The sequence below is a fragment of the Myiozetetes cayanensis genome, unplaced genomic scaffold, assembly GCF_022539395.1.
Source record: "Myiozetetes cayanensis isolate MyiCay16 unplaced genomic scaffold, myiCay2020 scf7, whole genome shotgun sequence".
In the NCBI taxonomy this organism is placed as follows: domain Eukaryota; kingdom Metazoa; phylum Chordata; class Aves; order Passeriformes; family Tyrannidae; genus Myiozetetes; species Myiozetetes cayanensis.
Genome location: NW_026087964.1, coordinates 20,428,732 through 20,453,963, shown reverse-complemented (window position 1 = coordinate 20,453,963; position 25,232 = coordinate 20,428,732). Strand labels below are relative to the sequence as shown.

General features: G+C 44.3%; 1 protein-coding gene across 7 annotated transcripts in view; it reads left to right on the top strand.

Annotated features, from left to right (window-relative positions):
• The window catches only part of RBM47 (RNA binding motif protein 47), an 80,303-nt gene extending 60,917 nt beyond the window's left edge, over nt 1-19,386 (top strand). For 6 of the 7 annotated variants that reach the window (XM_050338443.1, XM_050338446.1, XM_050338445.1 and 3 more), the window contains 4 exons: nt 9,506-10,665; nt 12,157-12,363; nt 15,938-16,140; nt 16,538-19,386. In XM_050338443.1, coding sequence (XP_050194400.1) covers nt 9,506-10,665; nt 12,157-12,363; nt 15,938-16,140; nt 16,538-16,792 — 1,825 coding nt within the window. In that variant the 3' untranslated portion in view covers nt 16,793-19,386. The remainder of the gene's footprint in view (nt 1-9,505; nt 10,666-12,156; nt 12,364-15,937; nt 16,141-16,537) is intronic. The other variant, XM_050338442.1, reaches the window with a different exon arrangement.
• The last annotated feature ends 5,846 nt before the right edge of the window (nt 19,387-25,232 follow it).

The following is a 25,232-nucleotide window of genomic DNA, read 5'->3' as shown; positions in this document are numbered from 1 at the left end:
TGACCAGAAATGTGGAGGACAAGAAAAAGAGTTTTTTCAAATATGGTAATGGCAATAGGCATTATAGAAATATCATTGGCCTGTTACAGGATGAGGATGGTCACCTCACAAACAGGGCAGAGACAAGACAGAGGTATTTAATGCTTTATTTGCCTCTGTCGTCAACATGGATGATGGACCAAGGGGGTCTCAGTACCCTGAGCTGGAGGACCATGACTGAGGGAATGATCAACTCCCAGTCAACTCTGAAACTCTGGGATCTGCTGCTCTAGCAGGATTCCTACAGATCTATGGGGCCTGATGGAATTTAACCTAGAATCCTCAAAGAGCTTGCTGATGTCATGGCACAACCACTTTCAAGGATTTTTGAGTGGTCTTGGGAATCCGGAGAGGTCCCAGCTGACTGGAAGCTGGCAAATGTCCTGATTTTCAAGAAGGAGGACCCTGAAAACTAGAGGCCTGTCAGTCTCACTTCAGTGCCTGGTAAAGTTATGGAGAAGATTGTTCTGGGAAGTATTGAAAAACTTATAAAACTCTGGGAAGTATTGAAAGACCACACAGTCACTGGTCACAGCCAGCATGGCTTCATGAGAGGAAAGTCCTGCTTACGCAACCTGATTTCTTTCTATGACAAGGTAACTCACCTACATGACCAAGAGAAGCCAGTTGATGTAAGCTTTTTGGATTTCAGTAAAGCTTTCAATACCATCTGTCACAGGATCGTTCTGGACAAACTGTCCAGCACAGCTGGATAAACACATCATGTGGTGGGTGAGCAACTGGCTCACGGGTCAAGCACAGAGGGTAACAGTGAATGGGGTAACATCAGACTGGTGACCTGTCACTAGTGGGGTTCCACAGAGCTCCATCTTGTGCCCTGTGTTCCTCAACATCTTCATAAATTATTTGGACACAGGACTGGAAGGGATTCTAAGCAAGTTTGCAGATGACACAAAACTGGGAGGAGCTGTTGACTCCCTTGAAGGCAAGGAGGCCCTGCAGAGAGACCTTGGCAAATGAGAGGACGGGCCAATCACCAACCAGAAGAAATTCAGTGATAGAAAGTGACGGATTCTGCACCTGGGAAGGGGTAACCCTGGGTGTACACACTGGGCAATGAAATGCTGGAAAGCAGTGCTGTGGAAAGGGACATGTGGGTCCTGGTCGATGGCAAGTTGAATATGAATCAGCAGTACCCTGTCAGCCAGGGTGGTGTCCTGGGGAGTATCAGGCAAAGCATCACCAGAAGATCGAGGGAGGGGATTGTTCCACTCTGCTCTGAACTGGTGCAGCCTCATCTTGAATATTGTACAGTTTTGGGCACCACAATATAAGAAAGATATAAAGCTCTTAGAGAGTCTCCAAAGGAGAGCAGTGAAGATTGGTGAACGGTCTTGATGGGAAACCATATGAGTAGCGGCTGAGGTCACTTGGTCTGTTCAGCCTGGAGAGGAGGAGACTGAAGAGAGACCTCATTGCAGTCACAACTTCCTTATGAGGAGAAGAAGAGGGACAGACACTGATCTCTTGTCTATGGTGACAGTGACAGGACCCAAGGGAATGGCCTGAAGTTGTGTTAGGGGAGGTTTAGTTTGGATATTAGAAAAAGGCTCTTCACTCAGAGAGTGGTTGGGTGCTGGAAGAGGCTCCCCAGGGAAGTTGTCACAGCACAAAGCCTAACAATGCTGTCAGGCACATGGTGTGACTCTTGGGAATGGTTCTGTGCAGGGCCAGGAGTTGTACTCAATGATCCTTGTGGCTCTGATATCTCTTTGAATACTATTTTTGCAGTTTTGAACCCAGGAGGTTGGTTCATTGAGGGACCTTCACACTGGGAATATTCACTGCTGGGCCTTGATAGTGCTTACAGGTAATGCAAGGTGAATCACACACTAGATAACAGAATAGGCAGGAAGTTTGCACAATACAAGGTGACTTTATTTTATATGGGAATAATAATTTTAGCTCCATTTCTTATATTGCACATGAAATTACTGTGAGATAAGATTAGTAGGCTAAGGGAAGTGGTATAATATGGGTAAGAGAATTAGATCTCTGATTGTTATTGTTCTTAATGACAGTAATGAAAATAAGAAGTTTAACCTTAAAATCCTGGTTTGAAGTTGTAGCCAATCATTGAATGTATAAATTCCTTGTTGAATTATCTGATTAGCATTCAAACTTTAACCTGGGAAACTTCAGGATGTTAATTTACAGAATAATTTCAGGTGTTTTTCTCTTAAAAGTAGCAAGAAGCAAAACAAGAGATTATGAGTAATTTTGTTACAGTTTTTAAAGCCAAATACATTGCTTTTGATTGGTTCATGGAGATCATAACCCATCCCTGCAAGATCTTCAAAGCAGGATTTTCAGTAGTGCTTGTCAATGTCTTAAATATAACATTATAGCAGCTGTTAAGAGTCTTGTAACTGATGCCAGGGGAGTAGTGCTGTCTACTGAGTTGTATCCGCTGAGTAGTGTTGAAAATATCACTCTTCATTTTCTTTTCTTTCTTGGAATCTAATGCTATAAAAAGAAAAAATCAATAGGTTTTGGTGAGTTTTAAACCAACCATTTTTAAAATGCTTAAGCCACTTAGGACAAATTTAAGCAACTGAAAACTGTGCACAGACCCTCTCTGCAGTAGATCCACCCTGAAAACTGCTTTTCAGGCCCAGAACATTAACTTGCCCCATATAGGAGGATCTTGACTAACTGACAAGAATGAAATTGAAATTTAAGCATGAAATATGAACTCTTGCAATTAAATCAGTGGTCAGAACTCTGATGATAGGCCCTAGGTTAGGATGCCAGATGTCACCATCAGCAGAGGTGGGAATTTCATAAAATCCTAGAATCTTTAGGTTGAAAAAGACCTCTAAGGTCATTGAATCCAACCATTAACAGTGCCAAGTCCACCACTAAACCATGTCCCCAAGTGACACATCTACATGTCTTTTAAATACCTCAGAGATCATGACTCAACCACTTCCCTGGGCAGTCTGTTCCAATGCTTGACAGCCCTTTCAATGAAGAAATTTTTCCTTCCCTGGCACAACCTGAGGCTGTTTCCTCTTGTCCTAATTTCAGCAGCTAGCCTGAGGTTTAGTGAGCTGGTCTTATCCTATCCTTTAGGTACTTTACACCTCTGCTCTCTACGTGTTTAAGTATAGTACTTCTAGTGGGCAGTGAGCCCCTGCTGTACATGTTCTTGCCTGAACAAACATGGGAAATGATTTGGTGCAGCAAATGGTGCTGCATACGCATCTCATTGTGTTCCATGCAGCACCTGAGCCAAAAAATTCCTTCCAGGTGACCCTGGCTGCAGAGGGACAAGTTTGATGACCTGATTCAGGCACATGGATAATGTTGAGAGTAAGCAGTGCTTTAGAGGTGCTGGCAGCAGGATGACTTGCACAGCAGACAGATGTGTCATTGTCAATAACTAGGGCTGATTTGATCTTTGAGCTCACTCTTTTCCAAGCTGCTCATCACAAGCTACTCATCAAGTCTCTTGCCAGCCAATGTTCCTGCCCCTTCAGGTCTGCTGATGCAGTCCACCACTTTCTCTACAGAGTTTTGCCAAAATGATCCAGATTAAGAAAATCCACCTTTTCAAAGTGTTTAATGTAGCCTGGGGCAATTTCTTCACCCAGTTCAGCTGCAGTCAAAGCAGTATGTCTGACACACTGCAGACATTGTCATGGCCTGCTGGCCTCAGGTACTGCTTTTTGTAAAAGTGTGAAGACATTATCCATCCCAAGTAACCTTCCCTTTCCTGGATGAAAGACCTCCAGAAAAGGTCCTTGGCTAAAAAGCTGTGCCAAAATGCTGCACTGTCTTGCACTGACCCTCCACAAGATTCAGCTTCAGACACTGGTGTTTCATTAGAGGCAGCAGGTAGGAAACCAAGATGTGGTCCAATTCCTGTTGAAAACCACTCTGAGGACTAGCCTTTTACACTTGAAATATAAATTAATTTGGAGTCAGGCGGAGTCTCTGCATGGATATTGCATCAAAGATCAGGCCCTTTTTTTACTGCACCTGCTGCCTGCTTGGCCTCTGTCTGCACTGTGCATGGAGAGGAGCCAAGGACTCTGCCTGCAGCAGGATGTCTCCTAAACTAATTGCAAACAGAGGGCAAAGTGTTCTGCTGAGAAGCACATGGGACGGCAGTGAGCACTTGCAGGGCCAGTGGCCATGTTAGGCCCATTTGTAACAGAGGTGGGACATCCTATTTCACCATTAGTTGAGGAAGGAGCACCTTGCACACCAGGTCCCTGCCATGGCTGTAGCTTCAATATCACTAGACTGGCTCCTGGGTCCTGCAGTTGGACATGCCATGGCTCAGCTTCAGCAACAGTCTCAAAGATTTCTGCTTTGTTCAGCTCATTTATGCAAATAATGAGAAGGAACAGAGTGACAGTCTTACCAAGGAAAAGAAAACTGTTGTATAAGGATACTTTAGTTATCTATAAATGGGAAGGTGCCTGGCACATTACACTTGAAGCAATGCTCAAGTTGCTACTGTAGTTAGAATTGACAAGACTGCCCCTGAATTATTCTGTGCATCCAATAATCTCTAAACAAGCAAACTGGGTTTTCAGCAGGAGCATTTCTGTGGATATCTGATGTTTGTGATAAAGTTACAGTTGTTCTTAGTAAGCTGTTGTTGTGTTTGTATACATTTTATGTACATAAAATTGCCATGAGAATAGAGTCATATTTTGAAAATAAAGAACTTGAATGACAGCCATGCTTTCAGAGCTGCTGCCTATCGTCAGCAGCAGGATTAACATTTTCCCATATTATTTCATCTAAATAACTAGGAAGGTCACATTTAAACCAGTAGCTGTTATTTGCCTCTGCCAATAGAGTGTATTTAAAATTTCAGCAACCAACCTTCCCTCTGCAGCAGCTGTGGTTTAAAATGCAAAACTGTGGCAGTTTCTTGAAGGAAGTGGGTGGCTGTGCAGTGTCCATGAAGACACGCCCTGTCAGCTCAGCCAGTTTGTTCGGTACACGGTCTGCAAGTGGGGGATGGGTGTCCTCATCCCCTGACCCTGACAGTTATCACAGAGACACAGGTCTCCCGGGTCTCTCCTGCTGCCTCCCATGGTGCTGGCACCAATCCCCAGGCTATGTGACTGCTGGAGGTTGTGTCACCCACAGAAGGACACATGATGTACTTATGTAGTACAAAACTGAAGGGATGAATTAAGTCCAAACATAAACAACCTTATTTTATAGGAGCACGTGAGTGAAGTGGACACACAGTTACTGCCCCAAGGACACTGCTGTGTCCCTGTGTTTGTAAAAACCTATCTGACTACACCAGGATCAACAGAGTATCACGTGGCTGCCTAACTTCACAGGGCACTGCCCAGATCTGGACTAGCCCAAGGATTAGTTGATATATGGACTTAGGGCATTGCTTTCTCAATGGGGCCCCAAGATACCTTTCCCCTGGCACAAGGGACATCAGCATTTGGCCCTCTGTTGTTGTTAATCAAGGTGTGGTATTTCTCTTAATAAAAGACCTGCCTCAGTTAAGCAACCTGCTCATGCTATGCTTTAGGTCAGTCACTGCCAACACAGTAAGCTTCCCATTTAATATTCTGAGCTGTGATATGAAAAAAATAGGTTAAAAAGAAGGTAATTAATGTTTAGGGCAAGAACTATTTAAACCTGTCCTACTGGCAGCAGGGAAGGAGTTTTGTAAGCAAGGGAAAGTGAAATTTGAATGGTTTCAGTGAAACCTCTGTGTCTGATAGTTCACATGTGCAAGGAGGAGTCCTTGGAGCAGAGATGCTGAACCACGGGGCTCATAAGCCTGGCTCCTGGTAGGCTGGCAGATGTTAGCATCCATCTAACACAGTGTTGAACAATCAAGCAGGATTTACCTTTTTCTGAGAAGAAAATAAGACAGTCTTGTTTCAGTCCTGATAATGAGTCATTGTCTAGTTGGTTGTCTCCAAAACACAACTTTTCTTATTTAGCAATATTTTTATCTGTCTCACTTTTATGAATCTATGTCATCAAGATCAGGTGTACCTTCTTCCTCAGAGACTAGAAATCAAGCAAGACACTACATTTTAATGTAGCTTAAATTTTGCCTCTACTAGCATTAATCACACCTAGTGGATGCACTGAAATCAGTTTGGCTTTACTAAGGCCACTAGGCCCACAGTATTAGCTCATGTCTTTTGTACACCCACAGCATATGATAGCAAGTTTTCACAACCAGTTTACTGTGGACTAAAAAAAGTGCACATGTAGGGTTGAACACTTTGGAAACTGGTATTTTTGGAAACCATTTTCTTGAGAGAGATTGGTTTTTGACATGAAAAGGTTAGGTTGTACTGGTAGCCCATTTTGTAAGGCAGTAATAACAGGAGAGGAGAGCTCTCAGACCAGACATGCCTGTGGGGTTTTTTTCTCATCAAGGTAGAATATTCTGAGTTGGAAGGAACCCATAAGCACCATCAAGTCCAACTCTTAAGTGAATGGCCTGTATCCATTGGCATTATTAGCATTAATACCACTGACCTTGGCATTATTAGCACCAAGTTTTAACCAACTGAGTGAATCTCAAGGTATATGAAATCTGAACTCTGTGAAGGTGTTGATTTTGACATGTGGCAAAGAATAAGTTGTTAAGTGTGTATTTAGTTACATCAACTGGGGCTACATGGGCTAACTTTCTTAGGCAGTACCTACTTATGAAACCCACCTCTATGGAGCTGCACAGGAAAAAAAAAAAACAAACACATTTGATCATAGATCTTGATTCCTGGTAAATTAGATAGGGATAAAATGCATTTTAGGTTCACTAGGAATTTTTAATTATGCACTATCACAAACGGTGTATGATAGCGTCTGCAGCAAAGGTGGCCATCAGCACTTAGGAGCAGCTTCAAGTACAACTTCCAATACTAGAAATCATCCGGCTTGTGTGATGCAAAGTGCTGGAGAATGTGCCAGTTCCTGCATGGCCACTGAATTACCAGCTGGTTTCTGGTGGTCAGGGCAGGCTTTGCTTCCTGTCTCCTCACTCCACAATCCCAATGCTCACCTATCGCTTTCTAGACCGTAGCCCCAGCAACCAAGCCCTGCAGATAACAGAATACAGAGACTTTTATTTTGTAAATTGACCCAAAACTGATGGCAATTACTCCTTTCTAAACGTAGACAAAGCTGGAGTGATAAGTACTTCACTTACCAACAGGTGGCTCATGTAAAGGTAGTGATATTTTCCCCATAAAGTGTTTGTATAAAAAGCTTTGGTTTCATTTTGGGAAAGGTGACTTTACATTTTTAGTAACATTTTAATAATTCAGTAAATTGTCAAGTGACAAATGAAACTGTTTTGCTCTGCCTTAATTTTCTTAATTATGTCAAATAATTCCCAGGAATAAAATTGAAATGTCTGATTGTTACAGAGGAACATTTGAACCTGAGAGAAACATGTTAATCAACAACATTTTAAACCAAGAAGCTGCCAAAACGGAGGCAATTCCATGAAAGACCTTACTTCAAAGGAATTATGTTTTCTAAAGTATCTTCCCCTCTTCTCTCATATTTTTAAATTAAAATGGCTCAGAAGCACCAGTGTGCAACACTCATGGTCCAAAACCACATGCAGAATGAGGTCCTGCCACAGACCATGGTTCAGAGGTCTGGTTTCCCAATCCCAAACACATTTAGGAGCTGAACTAAACACAGTGGTGCTTGCCCTGGCTGGTACAGAGGCAAATAAGCCTGTTAAACCCAGATTGGGAGCATTTCTTATGGTGGTTTGCAGAGTTTCCTACAAGGATCAGTGTATTTTGACAGTTCCATCCACAAATTGGTCATGAAGGCAAAACATGACAAATAAATCAGTGGATGTAGCAAAGCCTGACGGTGTTGTAAAAAACAACTAGGAGGAGCCAACCGTGTAGCACTCAGTATGTGGCATCTACTCAAAAGGCAGTTGGGACAGAGCTGAATGCAAGGCTGTGGCATTTAGGAGTAATAAACACAAGGCATGCCTGCTACATGGGACATAACACCAGCAAGTGGTGCTTCTATAAAGGATTTGAGGTTAACACTGAAGGGGAAAAAAACCCGCAACTCCATGTAGTTTGTTAGTAGGTGTGAAGAAACAGGCCTTGGCCGTACAGAGATGTGGGGAGAAGGAGGGATGTTCTTCATCCCTTTATGTAGGAAATATGAAAAAAGCTGAAACTCTAGAGAACTGCTCAAAGACCCACAAACAATAATATTAGGTGAATGAATTCAAGAGTTCAGCCTGCAAGTTTTATTAAAAACATAGAGTTGTGTGGCTTGATTGCACAACTTAAATATCACTATAAGACAAAAGTTGAAGTCTTGAAAGACTCTTTAGTGCATCAGAGAAAGGTTTAACAAGTAATCCTATCTGGAAGCAAAGCCAGACAAATTCCCATGAGAAATACAGCACACTTGCTTGTCTGATGGAGTGATTAGCAAACATGCCATACAGGGAGGAGAGGAGTCTACAGCTCTTTGATTCCTTAAAGCCGAGGTCCCTTTGGAAGATATGATTTACTCAGATAAATATTATAAGACTCAGTGTGCAAATAACAATAAAATGTAATGGTCCATGTCATATACCATCACTCATAATAAACAGTCTGATGGACTTTTCCAGTCAATGAATTAACAACTCTCAGAGTGTGTTATTTAGCTGTGCTCAGAGAGGAAGCCCACTGCCTTTTGCACCTAAGGTCAATAGCATGGTCATCTCCTGTATATCTGCATTTCTTGCTCTTTGTGTGTGTTCAAATGCTCAGAATCAGGTTTCCAAGATTTGGCTTCCTCTTGCTGGCTTAGCTTGCTGGTCTCTGCTGGCTGTTTGGTCTAAAGCAAGTTGCCTGTCATAAGGGAGTGATTCTCTTCAGCTTTTGTGAAGTTCTATTATAATAATGGAAGACACAAACGTGTCAGACATTGTAACACAAGCAGTAGGCAACTCAGAAGCTTGTCAAATCACCCTTTGTACAAGAGAACAAGAAGGCTAACATGTAATGTGATGTGTGAACTGTGCTCAGCTGTACTCAACAGTTACTGTGAAGGACTAGAGGAGCAAGGGGCTGTTATCTGGTGGAAACGGTGTCTGGTACTTCTCATGCATTTGCCATCTTTCACCATGGAAAATGCCACCTGGCAATTGTGGTGTTCAGGAGTAGGTGGATTAACTGAGGAATGACTTTGGCATCCTGTGGCAGCAGCTCTTGATGCCAAGGAGGTACAGGCAGGTAATCCTCAACCACCTTCCTGAAAGAGGGGCTGTGCTATGTCCAGGATACACTCCCTGTGCAGTATCACTCCTCAGCCTGGTGTGACAAGTTCCTCTGTTTTTTTGCAGCCTTAGTCAAAGTTTGAAAAACAAACTTGTAGAACTACAGGAAAACAAAAGAGAGAGGTGGAATTCTGGAGGTAACTAACAGATTTTAACAAGTGTCCTTCTTCCTTTGCCCAGGTTTTATCAGGCTGTGAATGAGTTTGACACCATGACCGCTGAGGACTCCACTGCAAGGATGAGCAATGATTCCACCAATGTGTCTACCACAAAAGTCCCTGAAGGTGTTGCCGGTGCACCCAATGAGGCAGCTCTGCTGGCTCTCATGGCCCGCACTGGATATAGCATGATCCAGGAGAATGGGCAACGCAAGTACGGGGGCCCTCCTCCAGGCTGGGACGGCCTGCACCCTCCTCGCGGCTGTGAAGTCTTTGTGGGCAAAATCCCCCGTGATGTCTACGAAGATGAGCTCGTCCCCGTGTTCGAGTCTGTTGGCCGCATCTATGAAATGCGCTTGATGATGGACTTTGATGGGAAGAACCGCGGGTATGCCTTCGTGATGTACACACAGAAGCACGAGGCGAAGCGTGCCGTCAGGGAGCTGAATAACTATGAAATCCGCCCCGGCAGGCTGCTGGGTGTGTGCTGCAGCGTGGATAACTGCCGGCTCTTCATTGGAGGCATTCCCAAGATGAAGAAGAGAGAGGAGATCCTGGAAGAGATCGCCAAGGTGACAGAAGGCGTGCTGGATGTCATCGTGTATGCCAGCGCTGCAGACAAGATGAAGAACAGAGGTTTTGCCTTTGTGGAGTATGAGAGCCATCGAGCAGCAGCAATGGCCAGGAGGAAACTCATGCCAGGAAGGATCCAGCTGTGGGGACATCAGATCGCTGTTGACTGGGCAGAACCAGAGATAGATGTGGATGAAGATGTCATGGAGACTGTTAAAATCCTCTACGTAAGGAATTTAATGATTGAGACCACAGAGGACACCATTAAAAAGGTCTTTGGTCAGTTTAACCCTGGTTGTGTAGAGAGAGTGAAAAAAATACGTGATTACGCCTTTGTGCACTTTACAACCAGGGAAGATGCCATTCATGCCATGAACAACCTTAACGGTGTCGAACTGGAAGGTTCGTGCCTGGAGGTTACCTTGGCCAAGCCGGTAGACAAGGAGCAATACACTCGCTATCAGAAAGCAGCAAAAGGAGGGGCTGCAGCAACGTCCGAAGTAACTCAGCAACCTAATTATGTTTACTCTTGTGATCCGTACACACTAGCATATTATGGATATCCATACAATGCCTTGATTGGGCCCAACAGAGATTACTTTGTGAAAGGTTAGTAAGCACAATTAGGGGATATGATGGGCAGGTTTGATTTCAGGATGATGTAACCCAAGGTCTGCCTGAGCCAGATGGTGTTATGCAATTTTTCATAAATACTCTTTTACAGGTATTTTTGCCATAATTCTGTTTGGTCTCACTTTAATTTGTGACTATACAACTTGTATTTATCTATAAATAATTGCTAATGTACAGGCTAGTAGAAGGGAGATATCAAAACTATGGTTAAGAATGAGATAATGGATCAAGCATGGGATGGGGAAGAGGGGGATCTGGTTGTTATGAGTGCTTGTTTTGTCTGAGTAGGTCTAAGGATTCCAGCTTCTGATGTCTCCTCCCAAAGAAGGAAGTTGGATCCTCAATTTTAGCAATCATGACAGAGTGCTCTGCAAGTGTGGGTATGATTATCTGGTCATCCAAAGGGAGGGATGTCCGGGAAAACCTTAGCTAGGAGCTCTCTAGGAATTGTTTACCCAGTGCATTAAAATGACAGTCATGCTGTTGCCTTTATAAAATAATTTGAGACCTACAAGCAAAAGGCATCACATGAGTGCAAAATAATTCTTTTATTATGTATACTTTCATTAGTTATCAGTTACAGTCATTATAAATTAACCAAAAATCTGTTATTCATAAAACACCCTATCAGCTATAACTGCTGCTATAATTACAATTACCCTGTACTTACAGGGATTAGAGTTTCCTGAAATTTGATGTGTATTTCCATATAACAGGAAGTTTAGCATGAATATATTCTTAAGTACCTATGTAAACCAAGAAGCATTTTTAACCCTAGTTGATCAAGAATTTCAGCTTCTCCTCAGTTTCCAGATTTGTGCTTGCAATGAACAATGAAGGAGTTGACTGACAGCCTAAATATTCAATTACACCATCCTTGAATGCATTAATACTTCAGTATTCAAAGTACTGTCGTAACACCTGTAGAGTTAACAAGATAAATAAAAGTAGTATTTTTGGAGATGGGGTATATTCATATTTCTAATAGAATAGAGAGAAAACAAACAACTCTAGTAAAAATATATGCAGTGGTGGGACAAAATTGGTTAAAGGCCAGAAGGTCCAGGTACCATCTCCACAGAGTCCCATTGCAGCCAGTTGAAAGATTGGGTCTCCTCTTCAGGACAGCTGAAAGCAGAAGCTGTTCCTAATGCACAGAAATCACCTTGAGGATCCTCTCTGCTGAGTGCATTGAACCCTTAACACTTGCCACAAGAGTTGCACAGTATAAACGAGCACCAGTATAAATGGTCAGAAACATTAAAAGCAAAACAAGCATAGGCTTACTGGATGCTTCTAAGGCACTTCTGTTTTCCTGAGCAGGTTCACTAGGACTCAGATCATGGTAACTTCAACAGCCACATCTCTAAGCACGTGCCTCTAGATCCCAGCCTGGGGTCAATCGTGCTCCCCACGGGGCTGTTGCTCTCCATTATTCACCATCCTCTTCTGTGTTGTTATCATAAGCAGGCAGCATACGAGGCAGAGGGCGAGGTGCAGCTGGCAACAGAGCCCCAGGCCCCAGGGGTTCCTACCTGGGGGGATACTCCGCCGGCCGTGGAATCTACAGCAGGTACCACGAAGGCAAAGGAAAACAGCAGGAGAAAGGATACGAACTGGTTCCCAACTTGGAGTTACCGGCCGTCAATCCGGTGGCCATTAAGCCTGGTGCAGGTTAGTATGTGCAAGGAGGGGAGGAAAGCAGGGATGGCAGGCAAGTCTCCACCCCAAGCTATCTGTCAGGCATTGCAAGGTCCCCTCCAGGGCCAGCCCATGACTGCAGTGGTGCAGACAGACCCCAGAGCTGGGGCTCAGCGCTCCCCTGTGCTAGATGCCTCCTGGCTCTAGCCAGGCTTGCTTCAAACTAGCAGCATGTGGCAGGATGGGGGACAGGATCGTCTGGGAACTCTTCAGGACAAAGAAAAGAAGACCTGAAGCAATGCCCACCCTCCTCTCCCCTTTTGCACCTCCTCAGGAGGAAGCAGACTTTCCTCTCCATCCAGTCATGTACACTAGAGCATGGTTTCTAAGAGCAATCTTCTTCTCTTTTAATGCTTATTTCTCTTCAATGCTAATTTCACCCTGTGAGATTCCTGTCCTAGATTTCCAGCCAGGCCAGAGCTCTCCCCTGTTAAATTTGTATTTCTCCAGTGTTATGAGGATGAGAAAAGGACCTGGGGCTTTCCCATTGCAGGAAAGTCCCTGACTGAGGCAAACTCCTCCATCACCATCAGCAGCATGGGGAAGGAGCAATGCAGGGACCCCTCAGGGTCCAGCTTGCAGCAACACAGTGCCTATAAGAGAGCCCTCACCTCTACTGGGCTGTGGCAAGCCAGCCCAAGGGCTGGGGCAGGGGTTGCCCCTTCTGCCACTTTCTCAGCTGAATATCCAGCCCTTGCCATTCCCAGGTGAAGAAGGCTGGAGATCTGCAAGCAATCAGGATCTTGTTTGGAAAGATTTTTATTTGGAAAATTAACCTGAGAAAAAAGGTCCTTGCAGGTGATGGGGACAAACTCTCTCATGTCTTCTTCTCATTCCTCTTTCCATGTAAACTGTAACTGCAGGATCTAAGCGGTGTTTAGTAATAGAGCTAGAGTGGTTTCCCAAAATATGCTCCATACTGTCAGTGAAAACTACAGCTTGCATCTAATGAATCATAGAATCATAGAATCAACTGTGTTGGATAGGACCTCTGAGATCATCAAGTCCAAGGCTCTGAAGAGTTCTTCATAATAGCTGAGTGAGACAATATAAGAAGAAGTCTAGAGACAAAGGAAGGCTGTTAAGATTAGAGCTATTTCCAAAGACAGATCAGACTTCCTGAGAAAACTACCCACTCAAAATCAGAAAATATTACCGCTATGTGTGTTTGCAAAGATACTTAAGGAATTCCAAGTATTACTAAAGAATGCTTGAAAGGTGATCTTTGAAATGCATGCCTGTTAGTGGTGTCTGTATTTCATTTGACTGCCAAACAAAAGCTTGAACCTCAAGTCTAAATGTTTCTACACTTTAAGTATGTTGAGATTCAGATTTTTTTAATCAAACCTTACCTGCTCATATGGTTTCAGCACAGCCTTTGAACACAGAAGTACCTGTTCTGTTTTCCCCCAACCAGATCAGCTGATCCAGTAAGAGGTACCACATGCAAGACTTACCTCTCTAATGAAGAGGGTATGACTCTGAAAGCCCATTACCAGAAGAGAGGAGTAAAGATGTACCAACTCTGCAAAGTTTCCTACCTACTGTCTAGAACAACCTTAAAGCTCATTTCTTTGCAAATGTTTAGAAAATTCCTGCGAGGTCACCCCAATACCCCAACTGCCTGTTCCTGCTTTTCTGCTACAAGTTACTGCAGAATGCAGCATGTGAACTCTGCCTTTGCCTTGGTGAGAAATTACCCAGGATATTTAAACCAGAAATAAAACTGGTTTGAGCTGACCAGGTGGACTCGGTGTAAAAGGAGAACTTGAAAACCTCATGAGTGGGGGTCTCTGCTTGAGGAAGTAATCATATTCCGCTTGTGGAGGAAACATCTCTGCTGGAAAGATATCTGATCAGCTCCTTTGTTGCAGTCTCCAGGATCAAAACAAGAGTACTGCTTTCGGGCACCTCCTTCCAGCAGACAGATTTGCACACTTCCAGAGTTTCATTGCACTGCAAAGTTTCATTGCACTGAAAGAAACCCAAGTACATATTTGGCTTCATTTCTGACTTACTGGCTGCACCTCCCATAGGTGCCAACATCACCTCTTAGTCCATCACCTATTATTTATTGATTACTTTGTTTTCTTTGTTAAAAGGCTTGCAAGCTGAATGCTGCATGAAGTGCCAGTGAAGTGCTTTGGACCACTAACCCAATGTCCCTGCCATGGGCAGGCATGTATTTCACTAGTTCAGGTTGCTCAAAGGCTCATGCAACCTGAACTTGAACACTTCCAATAATGGGGCATCCACAACTTCTCTGGGCAACCTGTTCCAGAGTCTCATCACCCTCATCATAGAGTATGCCTTCCCTAAATCCAATCTAAATCTACCCTCTTGCAGTTTAAAACTCTTCACCCTTGTCCTATCACTACAGACCTTATTAAAACGTCTTTCATGTAAGCCCCCGTAAGTACTGAAAGACTACAATAAGGACTTCCCAAAGCCTTCTTTTCTCCAGGCTGAACAACCCCAGCTGTCTCAGTCTGACTTTCGCAGCAGAGGTGCTCCAGCCCTCTGAACATCCTCTGGACCTGCTCCAACAGGTTCACATCCCCAGAGCTGGGACTCAACATGGACAGTCACCTGAGCTGAGTAAAAGGGCAGAATCACCTCCCTTGACCAACCATGCTGCTTTTGATGCAACCCATGATACAGGTGGCTTTCTGGGCTATAAGCACGTTGCTGGGTCGTGTACAATTATTGTGATTATTGGAAACACTTGGCAAAGCACATTTCTTCTCTAAGCAATGCCATGAAGCTCTGCTTTGAACCACATACAAACTCACCATCTCTGAACACTGTCATTCTGACCAGAGTGTTTTCCCTTTGTCTGAAAGACTATGGCTCCAATTATTTCACGTTGTCCACTTTTGGCATGATGGAAACTTCTGTAAAGAGCAATTTCTCTTTTTTTTTTTTTTTTTTCCCATTAAATAGATTGTATCAGATAGATGGGATAAAACATATTTAGCCAAGCTAGTCCTGGGAAATGCATAATAGTAAATCAGCTGATATTTCACAGAATTGACCAAAGGAGGGTATGTAAACCAGACCATTTGCTGCCTGTAACTTCTGCAGTACAAACCACACGTTTCTATCCTGAAGCTGCTCTTCCTATTGATCTCAATAGCTGGAGTGTGGACCCCACTGGGATACTCCTACTCATCCTTGTGCTCAGGCCACACTCTTGGCTGGGAGGAGGACAAGAGGTTGTCAGAAGGGGCTGTGTAAATCCAGGTTGCAGCTCCCAGTGCCCAGCAGAACTCTGGCCCTAGAACATCCCTGCCAGGAGCATGGGGGAAAATTCAGGACCAAACAGTTAGCACCAAGCCCACCCCTATGCATCAACCACAATGCCCTCACCCATGGGGAGGGCAGAGGTGCCCCAAATCTCCTGCATGCACATGAGGCTAGCTGCCCTGGTAACAGCAGCACAGGACCACTGCTGGAGAGTTTGCACACCTGGGAGGGACAGCAGCTCTTTGAGATGAGGTCCTGGAAACTCTCTCCCAATGCATCTGATATGTCTGGTCTCTCCTAGTGGCCATCCCCGCCATTGGTGCCCAGTACTCCATGTTTCAGGCTGCACCACCAGCTAAGATGATGGAAGATGGTAAAATCCACACTGTTGAACACATCATCAACCCTATAGCTGTCCAGCAGGACCCAGCTAGTGCGGCAGCTGCAGCAGCAGCCGCAGCTGCTGCTGTAATACCAGCGGTCTCAACGCCTCCTCCCTTCCAGGTGAGTTCATCACAGAGGTCCTGCTTCCCATACATCCCACTTCCCATACATCCTGCTATGTATACCCAGTGTGGGGGGGAAGACTAGTATCTTGCCTTGCTTCTGTTCAGGAGATGCTGTTGAGGATGTTATGGTGCCCAACAGCCTTGCTTACACATCTGACCTGTCTTATACATCTGCGCATTGGGCGACTGCTTTCGCCACCATGGGGGACCCAAACTGTGAGGGAGGGAAGGAATAACCCCCCATGATGGCATAACTCTCAATCAAGAGGGAATACACTGCCTACCCTCCCATTATCTGCTTCCCTTCTAGGGGGTTTGCAATTCAGGGTGTGGAAGCGAGATGTAACAACAAATCAGGCACTTCTTTTGAGCTCTTGACCCTTTCCTTTCAGGGTCGCCCCATCACGCCGGTGTACACCATGGCTCCCAATGTGCAGCGGATCCCCACAGCCGGGATTTATGGGACAAGTTATGTGCCATTTGCGGCTCCTGCTGCGGCAACAGCAACAATAGCCACGCTACAGAAGAACGCCGCTGCTGCCGCCGCTGCCGCCGCTGCCTATGGAGGATATGCTGGCTACATCCCCCCAGCTTTCCCAGCTGCCACCATCCAGGTGCCCATCCATGACATCTACCAGACATATTGAGACTGCCGACGGAGGAGGATGGCAGAGAAACACACACTGAAGGAACACTTTACTATTTATGAAGAAAGAACCGTCTGCGAAAGAGTAAATATTTGGGCTTGGTAAACTGATGCAGAAAGTGAAGAATGTCATAGAAAAATGTGTTCAAAATATTTTCTATGCTTGAAGGTTTCACTAACTTTTTTAGGCTATTTTTAAAGTTAATAGGCCTATATTCATACATTTCCAAAGGACCTCAATGCATCCAGCCCACCGTTGACATGCATTTATACGCATTGTAGTGGGATTGCATAGGGTCTTTTTTTTTTTTTTTTTTTAGCAGTTATATTTTCAATATATTTGTGGTATGAAGGTTATTTTTTAGTAATTTCTGCACTCCAGAGATGTCTATTTTGTAGTGCCTTTAATAATATATCAGCTATATATTAAAAAGCACACCTGAGCAGCTAGGGAAAGTTTTAACAATATATTTTGAAGAATATATTCAATATTTAAGGAATACGTACCTTAGTGTTTTGTTTTGTTTTGTTTTGTTTTTAAGAAAAAAACAACAAGTATCTTATTTAAAAATTATACTGGAAAGTGCAATTTGAAAAATGTGCAAGACCTCTGCACTTTTGTGCTGGCATTAATACAATCTCCTCTTTCTTATTTGAAATCATAAGTAACTAACACTGACCGTTTGGGAGAAAGAGAAAAAGAAAAAAAAGCCTTCTCACACATACCTCTTCACAGTGTGATTTGCAGGCTTGTCTTAAGCAAAGGCTCCAAGTTTTCCTTAACAACTGGATTTTCTATTTATTGAAGCTACTTGTAGTTGGAGCATGTGCAGAAATGAGTAGCTGATATTTTACGCAAGGTGTCTTGACTTAGATCTTCATCCAGTATAAAGCCTAGGCTCTTTTTCAATGCTTTTTATTTTATTCTTTGAAGTATATGTTGTAGTGACTAAGAATGTATGCTGCTGTCGGCAAGAGCAGCCATGCTCTCACTGAGAGGGTATGCAGCATTACTTACCTATTGCTCCATCATGTTCCATGAGAAATTTCAAAGGTACTAGGGGTGGTAGTGATACTGGAATTAGTGAAACAGGAATAGCCCCACTCCCAGCCCCCCTTCCACTTTTAATTTCCCTTCTCCGCAACTGGAGTTGTACATGCACATCAGGGGTGGGAGTGATTAGACCCAATATTAATTAAGATATAGAGCTTGTAAATATCTTTTAATATACATTTTTAAAGTCATTTTATGTTGCAAATTTGCATAGTATGTGGTTTGCCACAAAACGAAAACCTTTTATTGCGATATTATTAAAAAGTTTGTTTTATTAAGAAGTAAATATATTATTGCAGTGTTTTGTGGCCTGTTTAAAGGCTTTTATTTAGTAGTGCAGTGAATGTAAAACACAGTAAAACAGTAAAGAAATATCTTGCCCTTTGTATGAAGTGCATCAGCTCTGCAAACACAGCTCTGGTGACACAAGGTGCATAGCAGGGAGTCAGTAAACAATGTTCCTTTACTTTTTGTGGTATAAGTACCTACCAAAGGGGTTTCGCATTGAGTATGTTTTGACAACTGAATCACTTCCAGACCACATCCAGCTCAGTTAAGTGACCTTTTTAATATACTTCTTTTGCTTGCCTCAAAATTGAGTGGTTGTATTTTAGGTGCTCTTGCTCAGACAAGCTGAGCTCCCCTTGACCCTGTCGACCTGTTAGCAAAAGCACTGTGAGGTTAACCATTAGGTCGGACTCTGCCCCTCCACGCCCCTTCTCGCGATACTTTTATTGTCTGTACCTGCCCATCTGAAAGCACATCCAGACCTCAGCCCGCAGGCCCTGCCCCTGTGTCGGGGAAGAGGAGGAGATCTGGGCACAGCCTAGGGAGCAGGGGGGAAAGGCCCCCAAGGGGAGGCCAGCACTGCCTCCTCCAGTCCTCCAGGTGACACTTTGCACAGCTCAGCCGTGGGTCTTTGGGCCATGTACAAACACCCCTGGGGACAAGAAAAGGCAGTCTAGTTCTTTGGGCCTCTGCTGGCCTCCTTACAGCCCCATACCATGGCTGACCCACAGAGGAGGGAGGAAGGGTGATGACTTCCTTCCCAGTAATCCTCTCTGCCAGCAGGACAAGAGTCCTACTGCTCACAGAGGTGGCAGGAAGAGAAAGGAGCCAATAAGGGCAAATCCTGACGTGCCCCAGGCCACCACTGGGTGCTGCCTTAGTAAGGGCAGGAGCAGGGAATCCCATCCCTGGGAGGCAGGACCTGGGGAATACAGGCAGCCAGATCATGCTGAGCCTCCTGCCCATGCCTATCTTTTACACTTGCTTCTAAACCATTTCATGTACACTACTACTGAGGTAAGTCTGATAACTTGAAATGTGAACATCTTTAGGTTAAGAACAAACTATTCTAAGGAAAAAAAGATATATATATATATATATAAAACAAAGCCAGTGTGCCTTATTCTCAAAAGAGCTGATATTTTAGATATTTTATTGTATCTCTGTTCTCTGTATTTTCAGAAGCCTATGAGTTTATTTAGTTCTTGCTCCATTTACGGTACATTTCTAGGATGTAGTGAATAAAGCATTCTTTAAAAACAGAGACTGTTATTTCATTGCAACATCCTATTCTGCCAAGGCTGTGCTCTTCTCTGAGCTGGGAAGAGGGTGTTTGGACCAGGAGGTGAGCAGGACACTGCAGTCGGGATCCCCATGAGCTCCTGCAGGAAGGGGAGATGAACTGTCCCATTGGCTCCCCCATCCCATCACCTGCAGAGGACAGTGACCTTCCCAGCATGCATACTGGGTATTTCCCCATTCTTCCAGCAGCTTCTGAACAGCCTAAATCTCTTTTTGCATCCAGTTTAGAATCAGTGCCTGGATGTGGATGGAGCTGAAGCTGGCATCCTTCTCTGCTTTCCATCCACCCAGTGCACAAACACCTGTAGCTCTGTTGCATGTCTTCAGGGCAGGAGCACTGGGGACTGGCACATCGTTTTCATCTCAACATGCTCCTTGCTTCAAATGCATAGAAAGCTAGGCTGTGCCTCTTGGCAGTATTTACAGCTCTCCAGAATCCCTGGCTGTATCGTTGGTGTAAGTCTACCTCAAGAAAATTTGCTGCAAATACCAGCTTCTTCTCTGGAGAGAAGAGCAGTACGAGGCAGCAGAGGTAAATGACTTTATGTCATTTTCCAGAAGCCTTGCTAACCAGAGAGGTCCCAGTTGGCCAGCAGGTATCAAATCTGACATCCGTGTACAAGACAGGGCAGAAGGAGAAACCAGGGAACTAAGAGGGGTGACCTTAGTGTACATACACTTAGTGTATGAGGGAAAGGCTGTGGATGTTGTCTGCCTTGATTTTAGTAAAGTCTTTGACACTGTCTTCCACAACATTCTCCTGGAGAAACTAGCTTTCCATGACATGAAGGGGCATTCTCTTCACTGTGTAAAAAACTGGCTGGATGGTCAGGCACAGAGAGTGGTGGTGAACGGACTTACATCCAGCTGGCAGCTAGTCACAAGTGGTGTTCCCCAGGGCTCAGTGTTGGGTCCAGTCCTGTTTAATATCTTTGCTGATGACCTGAATGAGCAGATGGAGTGCACCCTCAGTCAGTTTGCAGATGACATCAAGCTGTGCAGGAGTGTTGGTCTGCTGGAGAGTAGGAAGGCTCTGCAGAGGGATCTGGACAGGCTGGATCAATGGCCCAAGGTCAACAGTATGAGGTTCAACATGGTGAAATGCTGAGTCCTGAACTTGGGTCACAGCAACCACACGCAGTGCTACAGTCTGGGGGCAGACTGACTAGAATGCAGCCCAGCAGAAAAGGACCTGGGTGTGCTGGTCAACAGCAGCTGAACATGAGCCACCAGTGTGCCCAAGTGTTCAAAAAGGCCAATGGCCTGTATCAGAAGTAGTGTGGCCAGCAGGGCCAGGGCAGTGATCATTCTCCCCCTATACTCAGCATTGGTGAGGCCACACCTTGAATCAATCCTGGGTCCCAGTTTTGGGCCCCTCACTACAGGAAAGGAAATGAGGCACTGGACCGAGTCCAGAGAAGGGCAACAGAACTGGTGAAGGGTCTGGAGAACAAGTCTTATGAGGAGAGGCTGAGGGAGCTGAGGTTGTTTAGCCTGGAGAAAAGGAGGCTCATGGGAGACCTTATTGCTCTCTACAACTACCTGACAAGAGGCTGTAGTGAGGTGGGAGTCAGTCTCTTCTCCCAGGTAACAAGCAATAGGACAAAAAGAAATGAACTCAAGTTATGCCAGGAGGGATTTAAATTGGTTATTAGAAAAAATTCCTTCACTTGAAAGTGTGGTCAAGCATTGGAACAGGCTGCCAAGGGAAGTGGTGGAATCACCATTCCCTGGAAGTGTTAAAAAAGCGTATGGATGTGCCACCTGGGACATGGTTTATCAGCGAACGCAGCAGGACTAGGTTAGTGGTGGGATTCAATGATCTTGGACATCTTTTCCAACCTTAATGATTCTATTATTGATTTGGATGAGAAAGAAACCCCCAGCAAACCACGGCTCTTTACAGGTGTTCAAGCATGAGGCATGCCCTTCTCAAAAAACAATATTTTCCAAGTGAGATGAAGAACTGTGCCATGCTGAAATGTGTTTCTGGCTCTTTCCTTTTCCCTTTATCCAAGCTACCCCAGATTAAAATTAATCTACACAGCTTTTTTTAAACATACGCTTCTCAGGATAATTTCTTTATTTTCTTAGACTGATGATTTCTGACTTCAGTTTTGTAAAATTGAAATTAATTATTAACTCATTGTAAGGTTGAAATATGCAACTCATTCTCAGGATATTAACATACACAAGACCAGAGAAATGCAATTGTTCTTTCAAGATGACCTTGCTGCCTTGGGAATGTCAGGAGCTCTGCTGAGGCCTTAGGCACTGTGACAACTCAAAATGCTGCCAAGGTTATCCCATTCCCTTTCTGAATGTCTTTCTTGACGATCTTGAAGAGGAGGTGTGAACTTCCCTGGCTGATATTTTCCTAAACTGATAAAAACTATCTTTGACTTGGTTCAGGAAACACCACCCATTAACACCAACTGTGATATAACTGCTATATGAACAGATTAACAAGAAATTCAAGTGCATTAGCACCACTCTGAAATAGCAACATCTCATTTATATAAACACACTAGAGCTCAAAGCATATGCAAAATGCATTTTTGATACATCCAAAAAGGTATATGCTGAACCTCATCTCCTTCTCTGTGGCTGGTGTTACACCCCTAACATGTCTGCTCTGGAAGGGTCCTGAGCACCTACCAGTGCCAATCAGCCACAAAACTGGACCATCATGCTGACCTGTAAAACAAATAAACCTCAGACCTACCTCATAACAAGAAAAAAATACCTGTGCTGTGCATCTAAAAGCCAGTAAAAGTCAGGGTTTATGCTCCAGTGTGTCAATTAAATGCTGAATCATACTTGACTGAGTTTTAGGGCCAAGTCCTGCCTGGCAGCAAAATGGTTGGAAGGGTGTTGCAGGGAATAAAAAAAAAGGTATTTTAGTAGCACCAAGTCCTTCCCTCTTGGCACAAAAGCAGGCTGTGCCATGCAATTGTGATTTTTCAAGTTGCCAAAGAGGAAAGAGACTATGGAAAGTTTTAGAAATTTGGTACTGTAGAAGTATTTCCACATGAACTATTTCCTGACAAGCTGATGAATTAGATCAGATTTTTTTTTTTCTCTAGACAGAAGACCAGGACTGGAGGTCACTTGTTTCCTAACCAAAGAAGACAGAAGCTCTGTCTCACAGTTCTCACTCAGGCAAAACTGCAGATCACACATGTGGGAGGTGAGCAGTCAAGGACTGTGTCTGTACCAGAAAACTTCAGGGAAAAATGTTCAGATGTGCTCACATTTGTCCCATGAGCACCAAATGGCTACGTCTTCCCAGCATAGTGTCAGACGTCTTCATTGATATAGGCTGCACCAGTTTATGTTCTGCCCCATGGTGGGCCCCAGGGCTTCACCTCCATCTGCCCAGGACTCTCCACAGCCTTCTTTCCCCAGGGCATTTGGAGAGACAAGATCATAAACTTGGGTTGTGGTCTGGTGCCCACCCTGATTGTTCCTGCTCTTCTGCATGCAGCTGGTTTGTAGGGTGGTTTCCACACTGAAGGAAGATGGGTCACTTTTCATGTTCTGGCTGACACCATTGTACTTTTACTTTGAAGTGAGATTTTTTTTATTTTTTAACCTCTTTCCCAACACACTCATGTACTTTTTTCTAGACAGGTTGCACTTTGAGCCCATCCTTGTGTGTTTTTGCAATGTCACAGAAGCTCAGTCTTAGCTCAGCCACTGCCTGCAATCCATGCACTGGTGGGAAGCAGGAAGCCAAAGGTAAGACAGTATCTTCATGAAGAGGCAATAAATCCCTGCAAACAGCCTACACAAGCCACAGGAGTGACCTCAAGCTAACCAGCAGAGAGAAAGATGCATTTAAATCAGTCATAGGCAAAACAGCCTGCCCTTAGAGCAGGTCCTTTGTTTCAAAACTTTGAAGCAATAAGTACCACAGGCAGTTCTCAGTCCTGTAACAAATCTGTAGGATATGGACCAGGGTGTCTTACAGACACTGAACAGGGAATGCAATAGCAAGGGGTTACTTATTAAACTTATTATGCATGCACTGGCTGTACACAGGACATCCTGAGCCTCTGGAGTCTTTGACTTTTCGGCTGCTGTCCCACACAGGAGGGCTTTCTGGATAAGCTAAGTATTCCCTTAAAGCTTGGCTTCCCTCCAGGCAGACAGATCCCTTGGCTCACCAGCCTTCGTGCAGGACACAGAGGGTCACAGTCCTGGTCAGCAGCTGAAATGCTGGCATCCCAGCAGCAATGGTAGAGCTGTTGAGAACATGGCAGAGCACTGATACAGTGAAACCCCAGGAGCTGTTTGCAGCATAGCCAACATGAGCTACTGCTCATGAAAAGAGAAATCATGGAAATCTGCTCTAATTTGTAGTTGGGAAGAAAAATCAACTCCTGTTTGGTACTGTACTCTCTCGAGTCCCAAACTCCTTTACACCCATCACCCTTACTCAGGAGCCAAATTTACACATGCTCATTCAAACCATCAACCTCCTCAGCACCCCTGGCAGGCAGGTTTTCACCAGGTTCATGCACCTTGCCTCTTCCTGATCTCCCCACCTGGCTCCAAGGGTGAACAGATACAACAAAAACACAGGGAGCTCTGTTCCTATTTTCAAAAAATCCTATGTGCTGTTCAAGAATCTCCTGTTGAGCTCACCTAGCATTTCTTGATTTCACCAGGGTGACAGAGACCTGGACCCCTCCCTGCATCATCTGTGAGGTTTTGAGACACTATGATTAAGTGATTGTGTTACACATTTTGGCTTTCATACAAGTTTTTCTCAGTCTGCTCCTTTTGGAGCTGGGACCAGAACAGCACCAAGGTCTAAAAGGATTAGATTTAAGAGTAATAAATGGTACTTTAAATTTAAATTTAAAAAAAAACCCCATAATCCACTCCCTGAATAAACGAACTTCCTTGTCTTTCTGTGACATCTTTGTGAGCAATAGGAGGGGAGGGAGAACACGGAAATGTACAGCACTTGGCACTGGTTACACCTCAAACTAGTTTTTCAACATTTTACAACCAGCTCTGGCCATGTGATCTGTGTGGAAAGATAAACTGAGACATTTAATCCTACTTTTCTTTTTTTTTTTTTTTTTTTTTTTTTACCACAAGGAAGTGAATTTCATGTGGTTGTTATCATCAAATTACAGTAAATTTTTTGCCCACAAGAGTTAAAAAAATGCAGCTGAGTGGTTTAACATAGGGAGGGCTGGGACAAGGCAGTTGTTTGTGACCAAATACCCTTCTCTAGCTTAAAAACTCAGTGAGCTTCACTATTTCTCCCTGGCTGTGGCACTTAGGGACATGTCAGCTCATTGCAGGTGAAAACTGGCCACTATTTGCTTTATAACCAGAGTATGGATAACAACTTTCCAAAAGCCAATGGCTATTTTGAGCTAAAGCAGCAGCAATTACCTTCACAGAAAGTTATTTAAGTCCATATCACTCTGGAAAGCAGCAAGCTTTAAAATTTTTGCTTCATCTCCAGAATATCATTGGGTGTTGAAATGACAGCCTGGTGAGCTGGGCACTCGCTGCACTTTGGTAATGACCAACCAGAGGCACAGGTCTGCCTTCACCCTGGATCGGGAGCATGCTCCCGGAGAGGAGCGTGTGGGCAGAGGCCAGGGTACAGTCAGCAAGTCCCTTTACGGAGCACCTCCAAGGACCAGCGTGCACAAGAGCAATCCCTGCCCCTAAAACACTGTAGGCTGGGTCATGAGTAGGGGGCATCCTTGGCAAGGCAATGGTTAATCAGCACTGTCAGCTGAGATGAGAACACAGGCAGGGAAAATGT